This window comes from Nanorana parkeri, unplaced genomic scaffold, assembly GCF_000935625.1.
Source record: "Nanorana parkeri isolate BGI_ZX_2015 unplaced genomic scaffold, ASM93562v1 scaffold53, whole genome shotgun sequence".
NCBI classification, from domain to species: Eukaryota; Metazoa; Chordata; class Amphibia; order Anura; family Dicroglossidae; genus Nanorana; species Nanorana parkeri.
Window position 1 is genome coordinate 1,753,840 of NW_017306321.1, and position 14,458 is coordinate 1,768,297.

Consider the following 14,458-nt stretch of genomic DNA (forward strand, 5'->3'; position numbering starts at 1 on the left):
CGGGCAGGTCTGGCAGCGGCGAGCGTGAGGTGGGGAGGAGGTGTGGCGCGCAGCGTGTGTTGAGCCGTGAACAGGGCCAACCAATCAGAAGCCGATTAATCGATTATTGAAAAAGTTGACAACTTTTTCAATAATCGATTATGTCGATTAGTTGTTGCAGCCCTAAATACCATAGACCAATTGAGGGGTTTCCTCATTCAACCCTGCAGCCAGTGTATAGCCAGCTTTACATTTGGTGAGGAGAAGTGGTATATAAATGGTCACAGGTAAAGATGTTAGAGCAGGGTTAGGCAAACTCTGGCAGGTCCCATGAAGCATTGCAAGATTCTCACAGGCATGACTCCCAGAGGCAGAATCATTATGGGGTTTGTAGTTTCACCACAGCTAGAGGGCCAGAGTCTGCCACCCCCCACCAGCCCTGCCACTACATCTATAGAGACCTAAACACAGTATATATTGAGCATATAGGACTTTCCTCTTGCATTTGTATTTTTTCTTTTCTTTTTCAGACCTGGTCTGCTGGTATGCTGGTGGCCTAGTGTATTGCTGATTATTAGGAGTCCCTATGCAGCTTTTTTCCTTCACGGGAAGGGCAGTGTTTTCCTATAACTGTGGCTGGTCAGATTAGATGCAGATACTACTTTTATGAAGTTCCTCTTTTAAAGTGTATTTCCACTATTGCAGTCAAATTTGGGAAAACCCCTCTATGTGTTTGTGTTTCCCATTCACACAACACAATGGAAAATCGTTATTTCTTACCTTGTTAGATGTTTTGTGGCAGCAGGCAACATGGCTGTTTCCAGGTTTTCCTGAGCACCTTCTCAGTGATCTGTCCTTAGAGAAAGACTTAGGACTGACATTTGAGGATTGTGCTTCTCTCATTAACATTTCAAGGCAGAAGCCAGGGTTGTAATCCTTTAGCCCCTTACAGCCCCTCCTAATATTACAAAGAAGGGGAAGCCAAGCAGAAATTTTAACCCTTAAAGAACTCCAGGAAAACATTTTGTAAACCCCTGCAGTGGGGCTACCCCCAGATTGCAAGGGGTAAGTGCTCTTTTGTGTCTAGAGGCAAAAATAACAAAGATTAACTCACCTGAAGCTCCAAGCCAGCCAGCTGTCACAGTGCTCCCTTCAGCCTGTCCCCTTCTCCACAGCAGCATTAGAATCTTCCTCAGCGTCCTGACACCGATACACTGTGTAAAGGACATGATGATTTACTGAACCTTAGACCACTGCAGAGGAGGGGGGAGAGACACTGGAAGGACCTGTCTAAGAAGAAGCTTGCCCTCAAGTTCTTTGCAGACAAGTCTTCCAATTTCAAGAAGCAGAAGGTGAGGTCTCTGGGATATCCTGTTTTTTAAAGCAGAGGTGGACAAATTATTATGGAATTCAGGAACCAGTCTGTCCAATGCAGGAGGTAGCAGGATTTTGTAGGAGCCAGCTCCATTGACAGCAAATAGAGAAAACCTCAAAATTGTGGCGCCAGCTGTAAATTTTAAAGAGCATTGACGACCCGGCTCCTGGGATTTGTCCAGCCCTGCTTTTGAAGTGACCCTTTCCTTTGCCCATTCCCTTTGCAATACAAACTTGCCTTCTTGCTCTGCGCACTCCATTCTCCAACAACATGGAATACGTGGTACTTCTGGGTGTAGCTGACAATGTGATTCGCCACCCTCCTATGAGACAGCACAAGGTTCCTCGTGATTGACCCAGAGCTGTCCCCTGGGGCCGGACTAACAGTTGTGGCAAGAGGTAGTGGACTAGAGACTTGAATGACTGTGCGGTCCAGGCTTTGGGGTTCTTAAGATGCTCCTCTAGGTGCAGGCTTTGTGATCTTGCCATCAGATCACGTTGAGCGATGGTTCGCTTTAAGTAGATTCCATTTCTAACTTGAATATACATCACCTCCATTTCAAAGACCAGACAGTATTCAGGATGAAATGTCCTGACATTACACGTCCCTCGGTTATTGGACCCATTTCACAGTCTAGTTGAAGTGCTCTTGAATTGTATTAAGTCTCAATTACACACATTTCATCAATACATCCTATGCCGGTTTTATTGGATTGTACAACAGGAACCGGCGGATTAATCTGATTTGACTGAATCCCTGTAAAGTTGTATCATGAGTCGCTTTGTCTACACCGTCGTGGATCAAGCAGCAGGAACGGCCATGCACGTAATCAGGTTTAATACAGTTTTCATTGTGGCTTTAGCAGGTACAGTGCAGACATCTCCAACTGGTAAAAATTGTTTGTGGATTCATTCTCATCTTTCAATTGGAAATCCATTATAGAGCAATAAAGGAGCTGTAAAGTCCCAGCATATCCTCTCCCGTTATAACATCAGCATTGTAATAGGATTACATACTGGAGATGTTATATTATTAGGGATGCACCGATACCGATTTCTCCGTAACGAGTACCAGTACCGATATTTATCTTTCAGTACTCGCCGATACGGAGTACTGATGCCGGTGCTTCTGCTAGCATGGAGCTGGGTTGGCTTCACACGCCGCCCACCTTCCTGATTGCCTGGGAAGCTGGATCCATGCTGTTTGGTCCTAGCCAATCGGCTTTCAGCCGGCTTCCCGGCCAATCAGGAAGCCCAGCCAAACGGCATGGAACCAGCTTTCCTGCCAATCAGGAAGCCAGGCGGAGGGTATTGCCTTGCTGCCGTCTCCATGTTCCATTGCAGCACTGCCGTTCAGAGGAAATCCCCCTATGTACTTGCCTTTGTGTGATTTATAAGTATTATATATGCACAGGTACCCCATCACACAGGAGACGCTGCCTAAATGTTCCTATGGGCAGACCTAGGAGTATATGTATTAACCAGAGAATGTGACATTTGCCAGACATTCACTGCAGGTGAATCTTCCTTCACCATTTGTTTAAATGAGTGATTGATTCACCTGCAGTGAATGGCATATTGAATGCTTTATAAATATGCCGCTTAGTGTTTATTTGGCTTTGCTGTCACCAGTGGGACGCTCTTTTGCTCTGTACCATCTGTTATCAGGACTCCCATGATGCAATGCTCAGGTTATGACCACTTGTTCTGCTGGTTCTCACTCATCACTCCTTAGGCAGGGTGACTGTAATCCAGCTTAAGACAGCAGATAGTGCGCGGTCAGCGGTTCTTTGACAGACCGCGTTCTCTGAATTTCAGGGCACTCCGGGCCTGTTTAATAAATCAATGCCTTCTAAATTACTGATGTACAGTATTACATTTTTGTGTTCAGGTTTAGATCGCTTTAATGTCCATTTCCACCTTTTGTGAATGATTCGCAGTTAATGTAGTGATGTAGAGGTGCAGTGATGATGTGTACATGTGCACATTTTCATGACTCACATTGCAGGCTTTCTTAATTTTTTTTATGAAATGCTATTAGACCTGAATCCTACAAATTAAAAAAATTCTACACAGGAAACTCAGTCTGACACCAGAGTCAAATTGTAAATCAGTCTGTAAACAGCTGCCCCCTTCCCTGTGATTCTGTGTAACACGATCAATAAACACCAGCTCTGCCTTTTCACACAATGCACTGTCCTGGGGGGGTGCCACTATGAATACTAATGAATGAGGAGGTGAAAAGCACAGTTGTAATAAACACAGATTGTTTGCACAACACAGAGGCGGCCATTTTCATGAGAAAAAGAGGAAAGCTGATTTTCTGTGTTGATATACAGCAACTGTATATGCCTGCTTAATATACTCTGTGTACATTGCTGGCAATTTTTTTTTTTTTTTTTAAATACCTCTGCAAAGGTGGAAATTGGCTTTAAGTAGTGCAACCTTTTGCAGTATCACCTACTGTATTCTTGTCCACCTTTTGGGTGATGTGGTTTAACACTCAAGTCTTCCACACCTATGTAAGATGGCCTGACCCTTTAAGTCCATAGATTTGGAGTGATTGGAACATTGAAGCGCAGTAATTTGCTGCACTACTAAGTACACAGCAAAGCCTGCTTATAGAATGAGCAGTATGGTGCTCTTCAGTGGTGCATCCCCTGCACTGCAAGGGTTAAATGCAAGTTTATGCCTAGAGTACCAGTAAAAAGGACTTTTACTTCATTAATCTCCACCTGTGTCTTCCCCGAGCGCTCCCGTCTGAAAATGGGAAAAATCTCGTGCGGGCGCAAAGCATCTTGGGGCGGGCGCATGCGCAGATCACATTTTCGGCCGAGACGTGAGGAGAGACACAAGGTAAGTCTATGGACGAGATGGTCGGACTAAGAAACATAATTTAGGGTAAGTGCTGACATTAACATTGGGGGGAGGGAAAACCATTTTTGACATTGTCACTTTAAGTGCTCATGTATGCAAAGCTGTTTTATATGCTCCCCTCTGTCCCGCTCCACTGCAGCTATGGAATGTCCCTCTGCGTTTTAATATCTAATGCAAGTCAATGGACATGCAGAAGACCTGATGCCACAGGTCCTTATACCACTGGAGCCCAGGGGAGAGGAGGCTGCAGGGAACGGTCTAGAAACCGGGCAAGATTGAGGGTCAGATGAGTAAATCTTTGAGCCCCCTAGACCAAACGAGCACTTAACCCTTGTAGTGCATAGGTAGCCCTACTGCTAGGGTCAGTTCTTCTTTAACTTTTTATATTAGACTAAATTACTAAATTGTAGTTTTCAGCATCATATGCTTTCTGCACTTTTTTAATAAAAAGTACAAGGACGGTGCCTCCAAAGTTCTAGCTTCAGTGTTGGCGATGCATGCTGGGATTTTAAAGCTCATAGCCCACTCAATCATAACCATTTGAGATATGGGTTGAAGTCTAGCTGCTCCATGATGGAAAAGTTCAGTAGGCGTGATGGAGGCTGAGCAAGATGAAACTAAAGATGGCCATATGCTGGTAGAGTTTCATACAAATGTTCATACAAATAAGTCTGGACATAGCATTCAATAATGCCATCATACACTTGGCGAATGATCATTCGATATTAATTGGTTTTGGCGCACAGGGCTATGTACCATCACGTGACAGTGTTGAGGTCTGGTGATTGCCTACTCAAAGCACTACCTTGTGGGAAGGCAGGATATATATTTGCCCCTTAATGGGTATTTCCCAAGCATACTGGCAGTGGGGTGGTTAGCTGTTGGATCATGCCGCTTACTTTCTATAGAATAAAGTGACGTGGATGCTTTTTACAGGCTCATGCATTAACAGAACGTGCACTGTCAGGCATCCAACGTGAACTTGATGAGGAACATGAAGTCCATGCACACAACTTGTTTCTGAATGCACATTAGAATACTTCGTTTTTACATAGGTCACCCCCGGGGTATACATAACCCTTGTTGAGAATCCCCGCCGTAGAGCACGGGGTCCCAAGTACTGTAGATGGCTTGTTCATGAACTTCCTGATGGAAAATTTTAGAGTCTGCTTCTCAGGAAGATCTCTGGCTCGGCTCCCAGCAGCGGCTGCCAGACCTCCAGGTTTGTAGCGAGAAGAGCAGATGCTGCGAGCGGGTGACAGGAGCCAGAGAAGACGGAAAATCTGACATAGCCGTAGTGATGGATATTGTAACGTCTTCCAGTGTAAACCTTAACAGCGGCTGAAACGTGATTCATCCACCTTTCTAAAAACAGAACCGTGTGCTGAACATGTTGGCTGATTCGGAGCTGGAGGCACTCCATCATAGTCGCTGCATTCTCACATAAGATGACAGCCACTAGGTTTTCAGCTCATGTCTATAGGAGACAAAAGTGGCTTCTAGCTGCCGCTGGAGGAAACTGGAGACAAGATTTCAAAGAAAACAACATGTGCCCCAATACTCCCCCAGTTTGTTCCGCTGAGAGCAGTGTTGCTTGCTGCTACCGCTCATCCCCTCCTCCGCCCTTTCATTGACATGAACAGGAAAATTTGGCTGATAAGAACATTCTGTGGACCCACCAGCCAATCCTAATGCCTCATGGTGGGCGAAGTGTGCATGTGGTCTTCGTTCTTCATGAAATGCTACTCTTAAGCTGGCCATACAATGGTAGATTTTTGTAAGAATGTTCATTAAAAACAAAGCTCATCAGGACATTTGCCAACAGAGACTTGACGAATGTCGTACGAAATTGAGTTTGATTTTAACACTCGATTTTGGAAATTGATGGACTTTCTCAAGCAAAAAACACCTTCAATGTCAGAATTTTGTTTCTTCAACAAATTTTTTTGCCACCATGGTTAAAATTGATCATCGATTTGTCCCCATTAACTGTTAGAAAGTCAAATGAATGTTCCGACAACAATGTTTTTTGAACAAAATTCTAGTGGTGTATGGCCAGCTTATGAAGCCTTACTACCCTTAAGCAAAAGGTTCCTTAGTCCTACCGAGTCTTGTACGAGTGATTGTTTTAGATGGTTAAGATGGCAGAACAGGCACTCCAAGCTCGATGGATCAAGATTCTCGGATGATGCCGTGTACTCATAAACTCAAGTACTGGCCATCTCCTTCTACTCACCCATGTTTTTAATTCGGCCATGCTGATATGACCGTCAGTATGTACTGTGTATACTGACTGTATATACCTAGCACCTGCAACCTCGCTGAACTTCCGGGGACCTTCCCCAGTTGAATCCCTAGAAGTCAAGAGCAGATATTATAACAAGCTTATTAGCAGTCTTGTATGCACTGAAGCTTCTTGTCCTGCATATTCCAGTTCATGAGCCATAAATAGAGCACTACAAAGGCTATCACATTTCACTCTTGCTCCCACAACTGGAGATCGGGCCAATGGAGACATACTACAGTTGGTTTGGCCTTTAGTAGTGATGGCCAAGTCTTACCAAATAGTGGGGCGTCAGCCACCTATGCTGTCCAGGGGACAATACATTTTCTTTTTTTTTCATGAACACTTGTTAGGTCTGATCTTTCAAAGAAAGAATTATCATCCAGGCTGTTCATCTGATATGCATTGATTGGGAAGGTTGGTGGCATCTCATCATGGAACAGTTATTGGGGCAGCCTTTCTCGAAGAGGGTTCGGTAAAACCTTAGGGTTCCTCCTGAGTTTGCTAGGGGTTCCTTTAAGCTGTATGCATTGGTGAATTGATCCCCCACTTATAAAGATCACTAGTACAAGGAGGGCAATATTTAACGGACTACCAATATAAGGGATCGTTTCTATACACACTACTAATGTTCGGGGATACCACAATTTTCACAGTTTGTATATAGTACCATTTCATAAAAATGTTTTTAGTTTGAAGATTATTACTGAAAACAGGTAGCATCCAAGGTACGCCACATTCTTTATTCTCCTATTTAAATCTTTATACAGCTTATTGTTTACAATAATATTCAGTGAACTCAGGGTATAATCATTTCTTAGTAGGGTTTTCCCGAGAACTGAAAGTTGTTTCAAAGGTCTGTGACGGTTCTCATTTATCCAGGTCATGGTATATCTGTAAAAAAATAAATCGAGGCAACTGGACTTGCTGTATTTTTCTTGAAGACGTTTCACTGGACATCCGACCAGCTTTCTCAATTCAGAATGACTTGTACAAAAATTATCTGGGAATAAATATGGTGAATGTTGCCCCCATCCACATAATCTGTTAATCGCAACCAGGTGTTGATTTCATTTGCATAATTGGAGCTAGGAGGTGTTAATAACCTGCCCACAGAGAAGTGTTAAAACAGCATTGTATGTGGCAGACAACCTCTGGTCAGGATTCGGCAGTATACCTACATCTAAAGGAAAAAGGTCACTCCTTTGAAGACCGTCAAGTACGCATCCTAGACAGGGAGGAGGACTGGTTTAAAAGAGGTGTGAAAGAGGCCATTTATGTAAAAATAGGGAAGCCAAGCTTGAATAGAGGTCAGGGGGCGAGACATCTATTGTCTGCCGCATACAATGCTGTTTTAACACCTCTCTCTGGGCAGGTTAATGACACCTCCTAGACTCTAATTATGCAAATACAATCAACACCTGGTTAATTAACAGATTATGTGGATTGAAGCGACATTCACCATATTTTTTCCCAGATCATTTTTGTACAAGTCATTCTGAATTGAGAAAGCTGATTGGACTTGCTGTATTTTTCTTGAAGGCGTTTCATCCAGTTACCTTGACATAACAACAGATATGGTTGTTTCAAGGGTTCTGCTATGGCGAAAAGTTTGGGAAAGGTTGATCTAACATGACCCTTCTTTGCAGATGATATGCATGTGTATTGACACTTTTACTGTGCACTGGTCATGCTGCAATATTTATGACCTTCTCATAAATTTTGTTCTCCAGGCATGCTGCAGAATGGGAAGAAGTTTGATTCATCCAGGGATAGAAACAAGCCTTTCAAGTTCAGGTTAGGACGACAGGAAGTGATCAAAGGATGGGATGATGGCATCGGACAGGTATAAATATATTTGTCTCTTTATGTGACCCTTTATGTATGCTAGTCAGCCTGCCACATACTCGGCCTATTCAAACACGGCATAAAACCAAATGTTTAAGCAGAGGTTTCCTTAAAGAAGAACTCTGGAAAAAAAAGTTGTTAACACTGCCTTTTTACACGCCTGTTTCATTACATACTGTGAATGTTTTCTACAATGTCCATTCAATGGCGGTTTTGCCAATGTTTTTTATACCATGACTCCACTCTTGTTACTGTCCAGGCTTTATGGATAATATACTTCTGCTACTTGTGTCTAAAATAAAGAATAAAAAAATAAGAACTCTGGGCAAATAGAAACTTAACCCTTGCAGTGGGGCTACCTGACTTTAGAGAGAGAATAGTGGGAGAGATAAGCGGTGGGGGAAATACTGATCTCTCCTCCTCCTCTCTTCGAGCAGCCGCTATGCCGGTCCTCTCAGTCCTGGGTACCGCAGAGGATCTATGACAACCAGATTATGAGGGAGAAGATGTAGGCACGGGCAGAACAGGGCATCAGGTAAGTACGTGCTTGTTATGGGTAGGCAAAATTGAGCATTTAACACTTGCTGTGCGGGGGGAGCCCTGCTGCAAGGGGAGTTTTTTGTTTTCCCCGGAGATTGGCTTTTAAGCTGACCTACAGCCAACTTTAGGCCCCATTCACACGTAGCGACATACCTTTTGCAGCGGCCGGGATAGCGCGACTTTCGGGGCTACGTTCCAGCGACGGTAGCGCGACCTTCTCCGTCGGGCTCCATTAGAAAAAAGCAAAATCCGCCGAAAAAAGGGTCCTGTAGAAGCGACTTGCGACATGGAGCTAAGACAGCTCCATTGAATATTATTAGCCGACGACTTCTCGCAATATCACGCTGCAAAAATGCATGATATCGCGGCGGAAATCGCGCGATATATCGCTACGTGTGAATGGGGCCTTAAGGAAATATAATGCCTCCACATCACTGCCACCCTTAGCTGGGCTTTAAGCAGGCAACCTCAAGATTTACATGTAAACTCTTCAGCCCGTATCTCTAGATCTACTGATCGTTATGTCTTATGGCTTTTATTAATTGCAACCTCTGCTCATGCATTTTTAGACTGAATTTTAATTTTGAATTGCCCAGATTTGTGTCGGGTCATATAGAAATCATTAGAGGTGCACCGAAATGGAAATTTTAAAACCGAAACGAAACCGAAATTAAAAAAAATATCAGGCCGAAACCGATACCGAAAATGTTTTTTATATTTTTCAATTTTTTTAAATATTTTATTTTTTATAAACTTTTTACATTTTTTTATATTTTTTTTTATTTATTCATTTTTTATTAAATATTTTTATTTTTTACTTTACTTTTAGGGGCTTTGGGGAAATATTAGGGGTCTAAACAGAGCCCTGATATTTCCCTTTTAAAAATAGAAAAAGAGATTTAGGACACAAAGTCCTCAATCTCTTTTTCTGTGTCCCCTGTTATCAATGAACAGGAATCCTCTGAGTGTTCCTGTTTATTGATAACATGAGAACATTGTTTGTTTACTATAACTACAATTATGAATGAATGGGGGTGATGCAGATCACTCCCATTCATTCATAATTGAGGATATAGTTAACATACCATATCCTCAATTATGTACACACACTCAGCGATCGCTGTGTACCTTGCTCTCCTCTCTGACGCACTGTTACAGGAGGCTGATCGAGGGGTGTAGAGAGGAGAGCCCAGCCTCCGGTGACAGCGCTGTCTCCGCCCCCACACCGCTCTGCTGCACTGTGATAGGCGGCCGAGCGGTGTGGGAGGAAAGACACCGGCCGCTCACAGCGCTCGTCCCGCAGCGCTCGGCCGGCTGTCACTTTCTTTTCTCCCCCGCTGGAACACAGAGCAGCGCCCAGCGGGGAGAAAAGAAACCAGGGATGCGCCGATGTATCGCCATTATGCCAAAAGTGCCATTTTCGACCGATATGTTTGGCGCCGATATATCGGTGCATCCCTAGAAATCATCATTATGGCTCATGGTATAGGAGGCATGGAACCAAACATAAACATGGAGCAGATGTCTTCTTCGTTGGTCTTAGTCCTGCTTTTCATCCTTCTGCCTTTTTTGGACAGACTGGACCCTGCTCACATGGTGATCTTGGTCGAGAAATCTTTCTCAATAATTAGTGCTTCTAACAGCCAGACGTGCTAATGGCCGCATAGATTTGCTATCGGTGGTCCTCTTGTTGCAAGCAAGTGCTGCCTGTAGGTTTTAGACCTTTCCCTGCTGTCCATAAATGTTATATCTGAAAATGTTTTGTCATGAGCAACAATTGCGCTCTTCTGTGCCTTTAGGCTAGGTTCACACCGAGGCGGTTCAGATGCTGAGCTGTTTTCGCTCGCGCATCTGTTCTTTGTAAACAGTGTGGTTTTCAATGCATAGAGATGTCTATGGGACCCAAAATGTGCAACAGCCACCCGAAAATAGCTCCTGCACCTTTTCGCGTGACAGGCAATTTCGTCCACGCGATAAATCGCCTAGGTGTGCACCGGCCCTGATGCCGATAAGACAGCTAGCCACAGCGTACACACAGGGGTATCTGTCTCTGTGTATTTGCATGTATTGGTGACAAAGCATGTACAGTATGTCAAGTGGAAACCAGAGAAGAACAATGGAAACATTTGCATAGCATTAGCAGTCACATTTGGTTTAAAGCCTTGTTTCTCAACTAGTGGGTCGTGACCCAAAAGTGGGTCGCGACCCAGTGTTCAGAGTCGCCGCATACCTTCCACTTTTCTAGATGAGAGGCTCCTCAGCCGCCCCCCGTCGCAGCAGCACTGTCAGTTCTCACACCGAGCAGCCATTCAAAATATGCTGCCCGGTGTCGACTCGAGGTGGGGTGGGCTGGGGTATAGCCGTGCTGGAGCTCCATCCATCCATCCGTCACAGCTCCGTCATGTACCCTGTAGAGGTGCCTGGACTGGAGTGACATCACATTCTGCCTCCTGCCACCTCTACAGGGTGTGCAAAGGAGCTGTACATGCAATGCACATATGGATGGAGCTCCATTACAGCAAAGCAGGCCACACTGGACCCCAGGCTGAGGATCTACTCCAGTTCTCGTAAGGTGGGGAGACTGGGTGAATCTTGAAGAAAAAAAAAAAGAAAAAGCATTTTTTGGGAGCGTATGTGAGTGCGAGAGAATGTGTTTGTGGTTGTGTATGTCTGTGAGTGTTTTTGAGGGCCCGTTCACACTAGTACAATATGTTAATTGCACAGTCTCATGCGATAGGTTTGTGTAGCATGGAGGTGGGTTGGTGGCATTTAGGATATAGTAGGCCAACTGGTGGGTCTGAGTGTAAATATGTTGGAAGCGGTCCAGAGATGGATAGACAACATATAGACAACATACATACAGGCCTAATAGAGAGATGAGAGAAGTTGCGAGGCAGGTAAGAAAGGAGAGTCAGTAAGGAAACACTGCAAGAGAGGGAGAGAAAGGGTGATGATTGGGGGGGCTGCGCTAGGGGGAGGCTGAAAAGCCTCTTGCCTAGAAAAGTGGAAGGCACGCTGCGACCCACTGAACATGGTGTCGTGATCCACCAGTTGAGAACCAAGGCTCTGGAGGATGTAAACAATCCACTGAGGCCAACTTGGTAAGTATTTTATATGTGCATTGGGATGGAGTAGTGACATCACCGTAAAGGGGCCTAAAGGATAGGTGTACTTATCCTTTAATCATGTGCCTGTCTCTTCCTTAAAATTAAATCTGCAAATGCTTTGCACTTACCTGCCCAGGAATACAGGCGCAAGGGTCCCGCAACTACACTGTTAACCTTTTGCAGAGACTGTAGGAAGTGAGAGGCAGCCTGATTTGTGTCTAACTGTGACACTGATTTGCTTGATAAATGTCCCTCATTGTGCGCAGACATGATGTCCATTAGTCTGGCAAGTAATATGAGACTGACAATGCTGTAGGGGGGACCTGCATAGGCAGAGCATTGCATGCCCAGAAAGGAAGGTGGATTGAACTGACAGGATCACCACCAGGTATTTTACTTAAAATAGTAAAAGTAATATTTAAAAAAAAGTCAGCAATTATATGCACTATAATAATATTTAGAGTTATAACAATATAATATTAATATTATTGTTATTATTAACAATAAAATAGTGTTTTTGTTTACAGACATGTTAAGGTTTTTATTAGTTTATACATAGTGAAGTTAATTCTGTTTTGTTTTTACTTCAGCTTTAACATAGAACCGGTATAATGTCATCAGATCGTGTCCTAGTTCTCTTTGCACAATATCGAATCAGGTTCCCCAGTGAGGCTCAGAGCTGGTTCACCGTGACATTTAAATATTCCCTTACCGCTCGTTGGAAACAGAAATGAAAGTTTATTTTTAGTAATGAGCAATATTTGTAAAAGCCATTTGCCTGTCTTGACTGGGTCAGCGATCATTGCTTATTCAGCTCCACATTATTATGTGTGTCTTTCAGACGGTGACAGCTGCATAGCTGGTAAATCCTAGGAGACTTGTGCCTGCGTCTCTCTCCGCTGTGCTCCATCTCGTGTTCTAATCGGGTCCCTGCAGTCTATGGCTATCTGCAGCTCTGCAGGGCTACGTTAGATGTTTACAGCTTTATACAGAATTCAGCCATGTAAATAAATAGTCTGGGGGGAAAAAAGCGCCTTTCCCAGCACATTACTATGTATCGCTTTTTTCCTCCCTGAGAAAACCACTAATGTGGCAAAACATGTTGGGAGCATTAACAACTTCAATTCTATTGAGATAGGAAATAAGAAAATAGGAGGAAGAAGACTGACTTAGTCATATGGAGTGGATAGACAGAAATAAAGAATAGATCAAATAGTTTAAAGATAAAATGTAGAAAATAATAGAAACAATACATAAATAGAAGTTCATTTATTTTAAACACCATAGACACCCAACCTATTTCTCCTCCACATGCTCTCCACTGCTCCTGTATTACCTCCATTTCCAGCCATGGAGTATAACAGTGCACATGTATTGCAGTCATGTGCATCGTTGTACTCAAACTACAAGTCTCATTACACATTGTCGGCAGTCCCAATAATAATGTATTCATGCGGTTCACAGTGATCACCATGGGCAGTGCCATGGGAGGTGGTGATCGCTCTGTTTCATCACAATGGGCATTTTTCTTTGATTTATACTCATCCTAGTTGGCAGCGTCGGCACATATAATTGTCAGAGAAAGCTGATTGTTGTGCAACTATGTACCACCAGCACGGCTCTGAATTTCTAAGCATGTGGTGTCAGCCCTGCCTACTTCTAATCTGGTGTATTACCAAGAACACAGACCTCTCCTGCCCTGCCATTTACCTCCCTGCCCGCCCTCCCTTCCCTAGTGATGATTGCTCCACACCACAGTGGGTATTTTTCTTTGCTTTAAAGCAACAAAGTTGGCAGGTATAATTGTGTATAACAGTGGGACCATAGACCCTCATAAAGGAATTGGAACCCAAGGAGATTATAAAAGCATTTTGTGAATGTGGTGCCTAAAGTTGATATAACAAGGGCCAATAAAGGTAATGAAGAAGAATTTTTCATTTTTTTGGGGGTGAGTGGGGGGAAGCAATAGTAAGGGGGGGGGGGACCTTTAAACATTTATTTCCATTCAGAGTTGCATTCATTTCTTTTCTCACCAAAGCCTTGTAGTGATGATGGGAGAGTAGGACCACTGCGTTAAGTCTTCTCTAGCACATCCCAAGGATTCTCAATGGGGTTAAGGTCTGGACTCTGTGGTGGCCAATCCATGTGTGAAAACGATGCCTCATGCTCCCTGAACCACTCTTTCACAATTTGAGCCCGATGGTGATGGAAATCCACATCCAAGAATTATACATGAGACATTTGTGTGTTCAGGAAACTCCGAAGAGTCTGTTTATAAATCGGTAAATGTGACTGTCACCAAACATTCTCCAGTGGAAAATCAATCGCTTCCATTAAAAACACATGAACCTGAATGATTCACCTGCAGAGAATGTTTCTAAAATTCAGATTATCTGCTTTATAAATATGCTTCCAAGTCATCAGATATTAACCGGATAAAGGCACCTAA

The 14,458-nt window shown here is 43.7% G+C and overlaps 1 protein-coding gene across 1 annotated transcript in view; it reads left to right on the plus strand.

The window, feature by feature from the left end:
• The window catches only part of FKBP1B (FK506 binding protein 1B), a 56,504-nt gene that overhangs the window by 37,802 nt on the left and 4,244 nt on the right, over positions 1-14,458 (plus strand). The window contains exon 3 of the mRNA XM_018575533.1: positions 8,248-8,360. Coding sequence (XP_018431035.1) covers positions 8,248-8,360 — 113 coding nt within the window. The remainder of the gene's footprint in view (positions 1-8,247; positions 8,361-14,458) is intronic.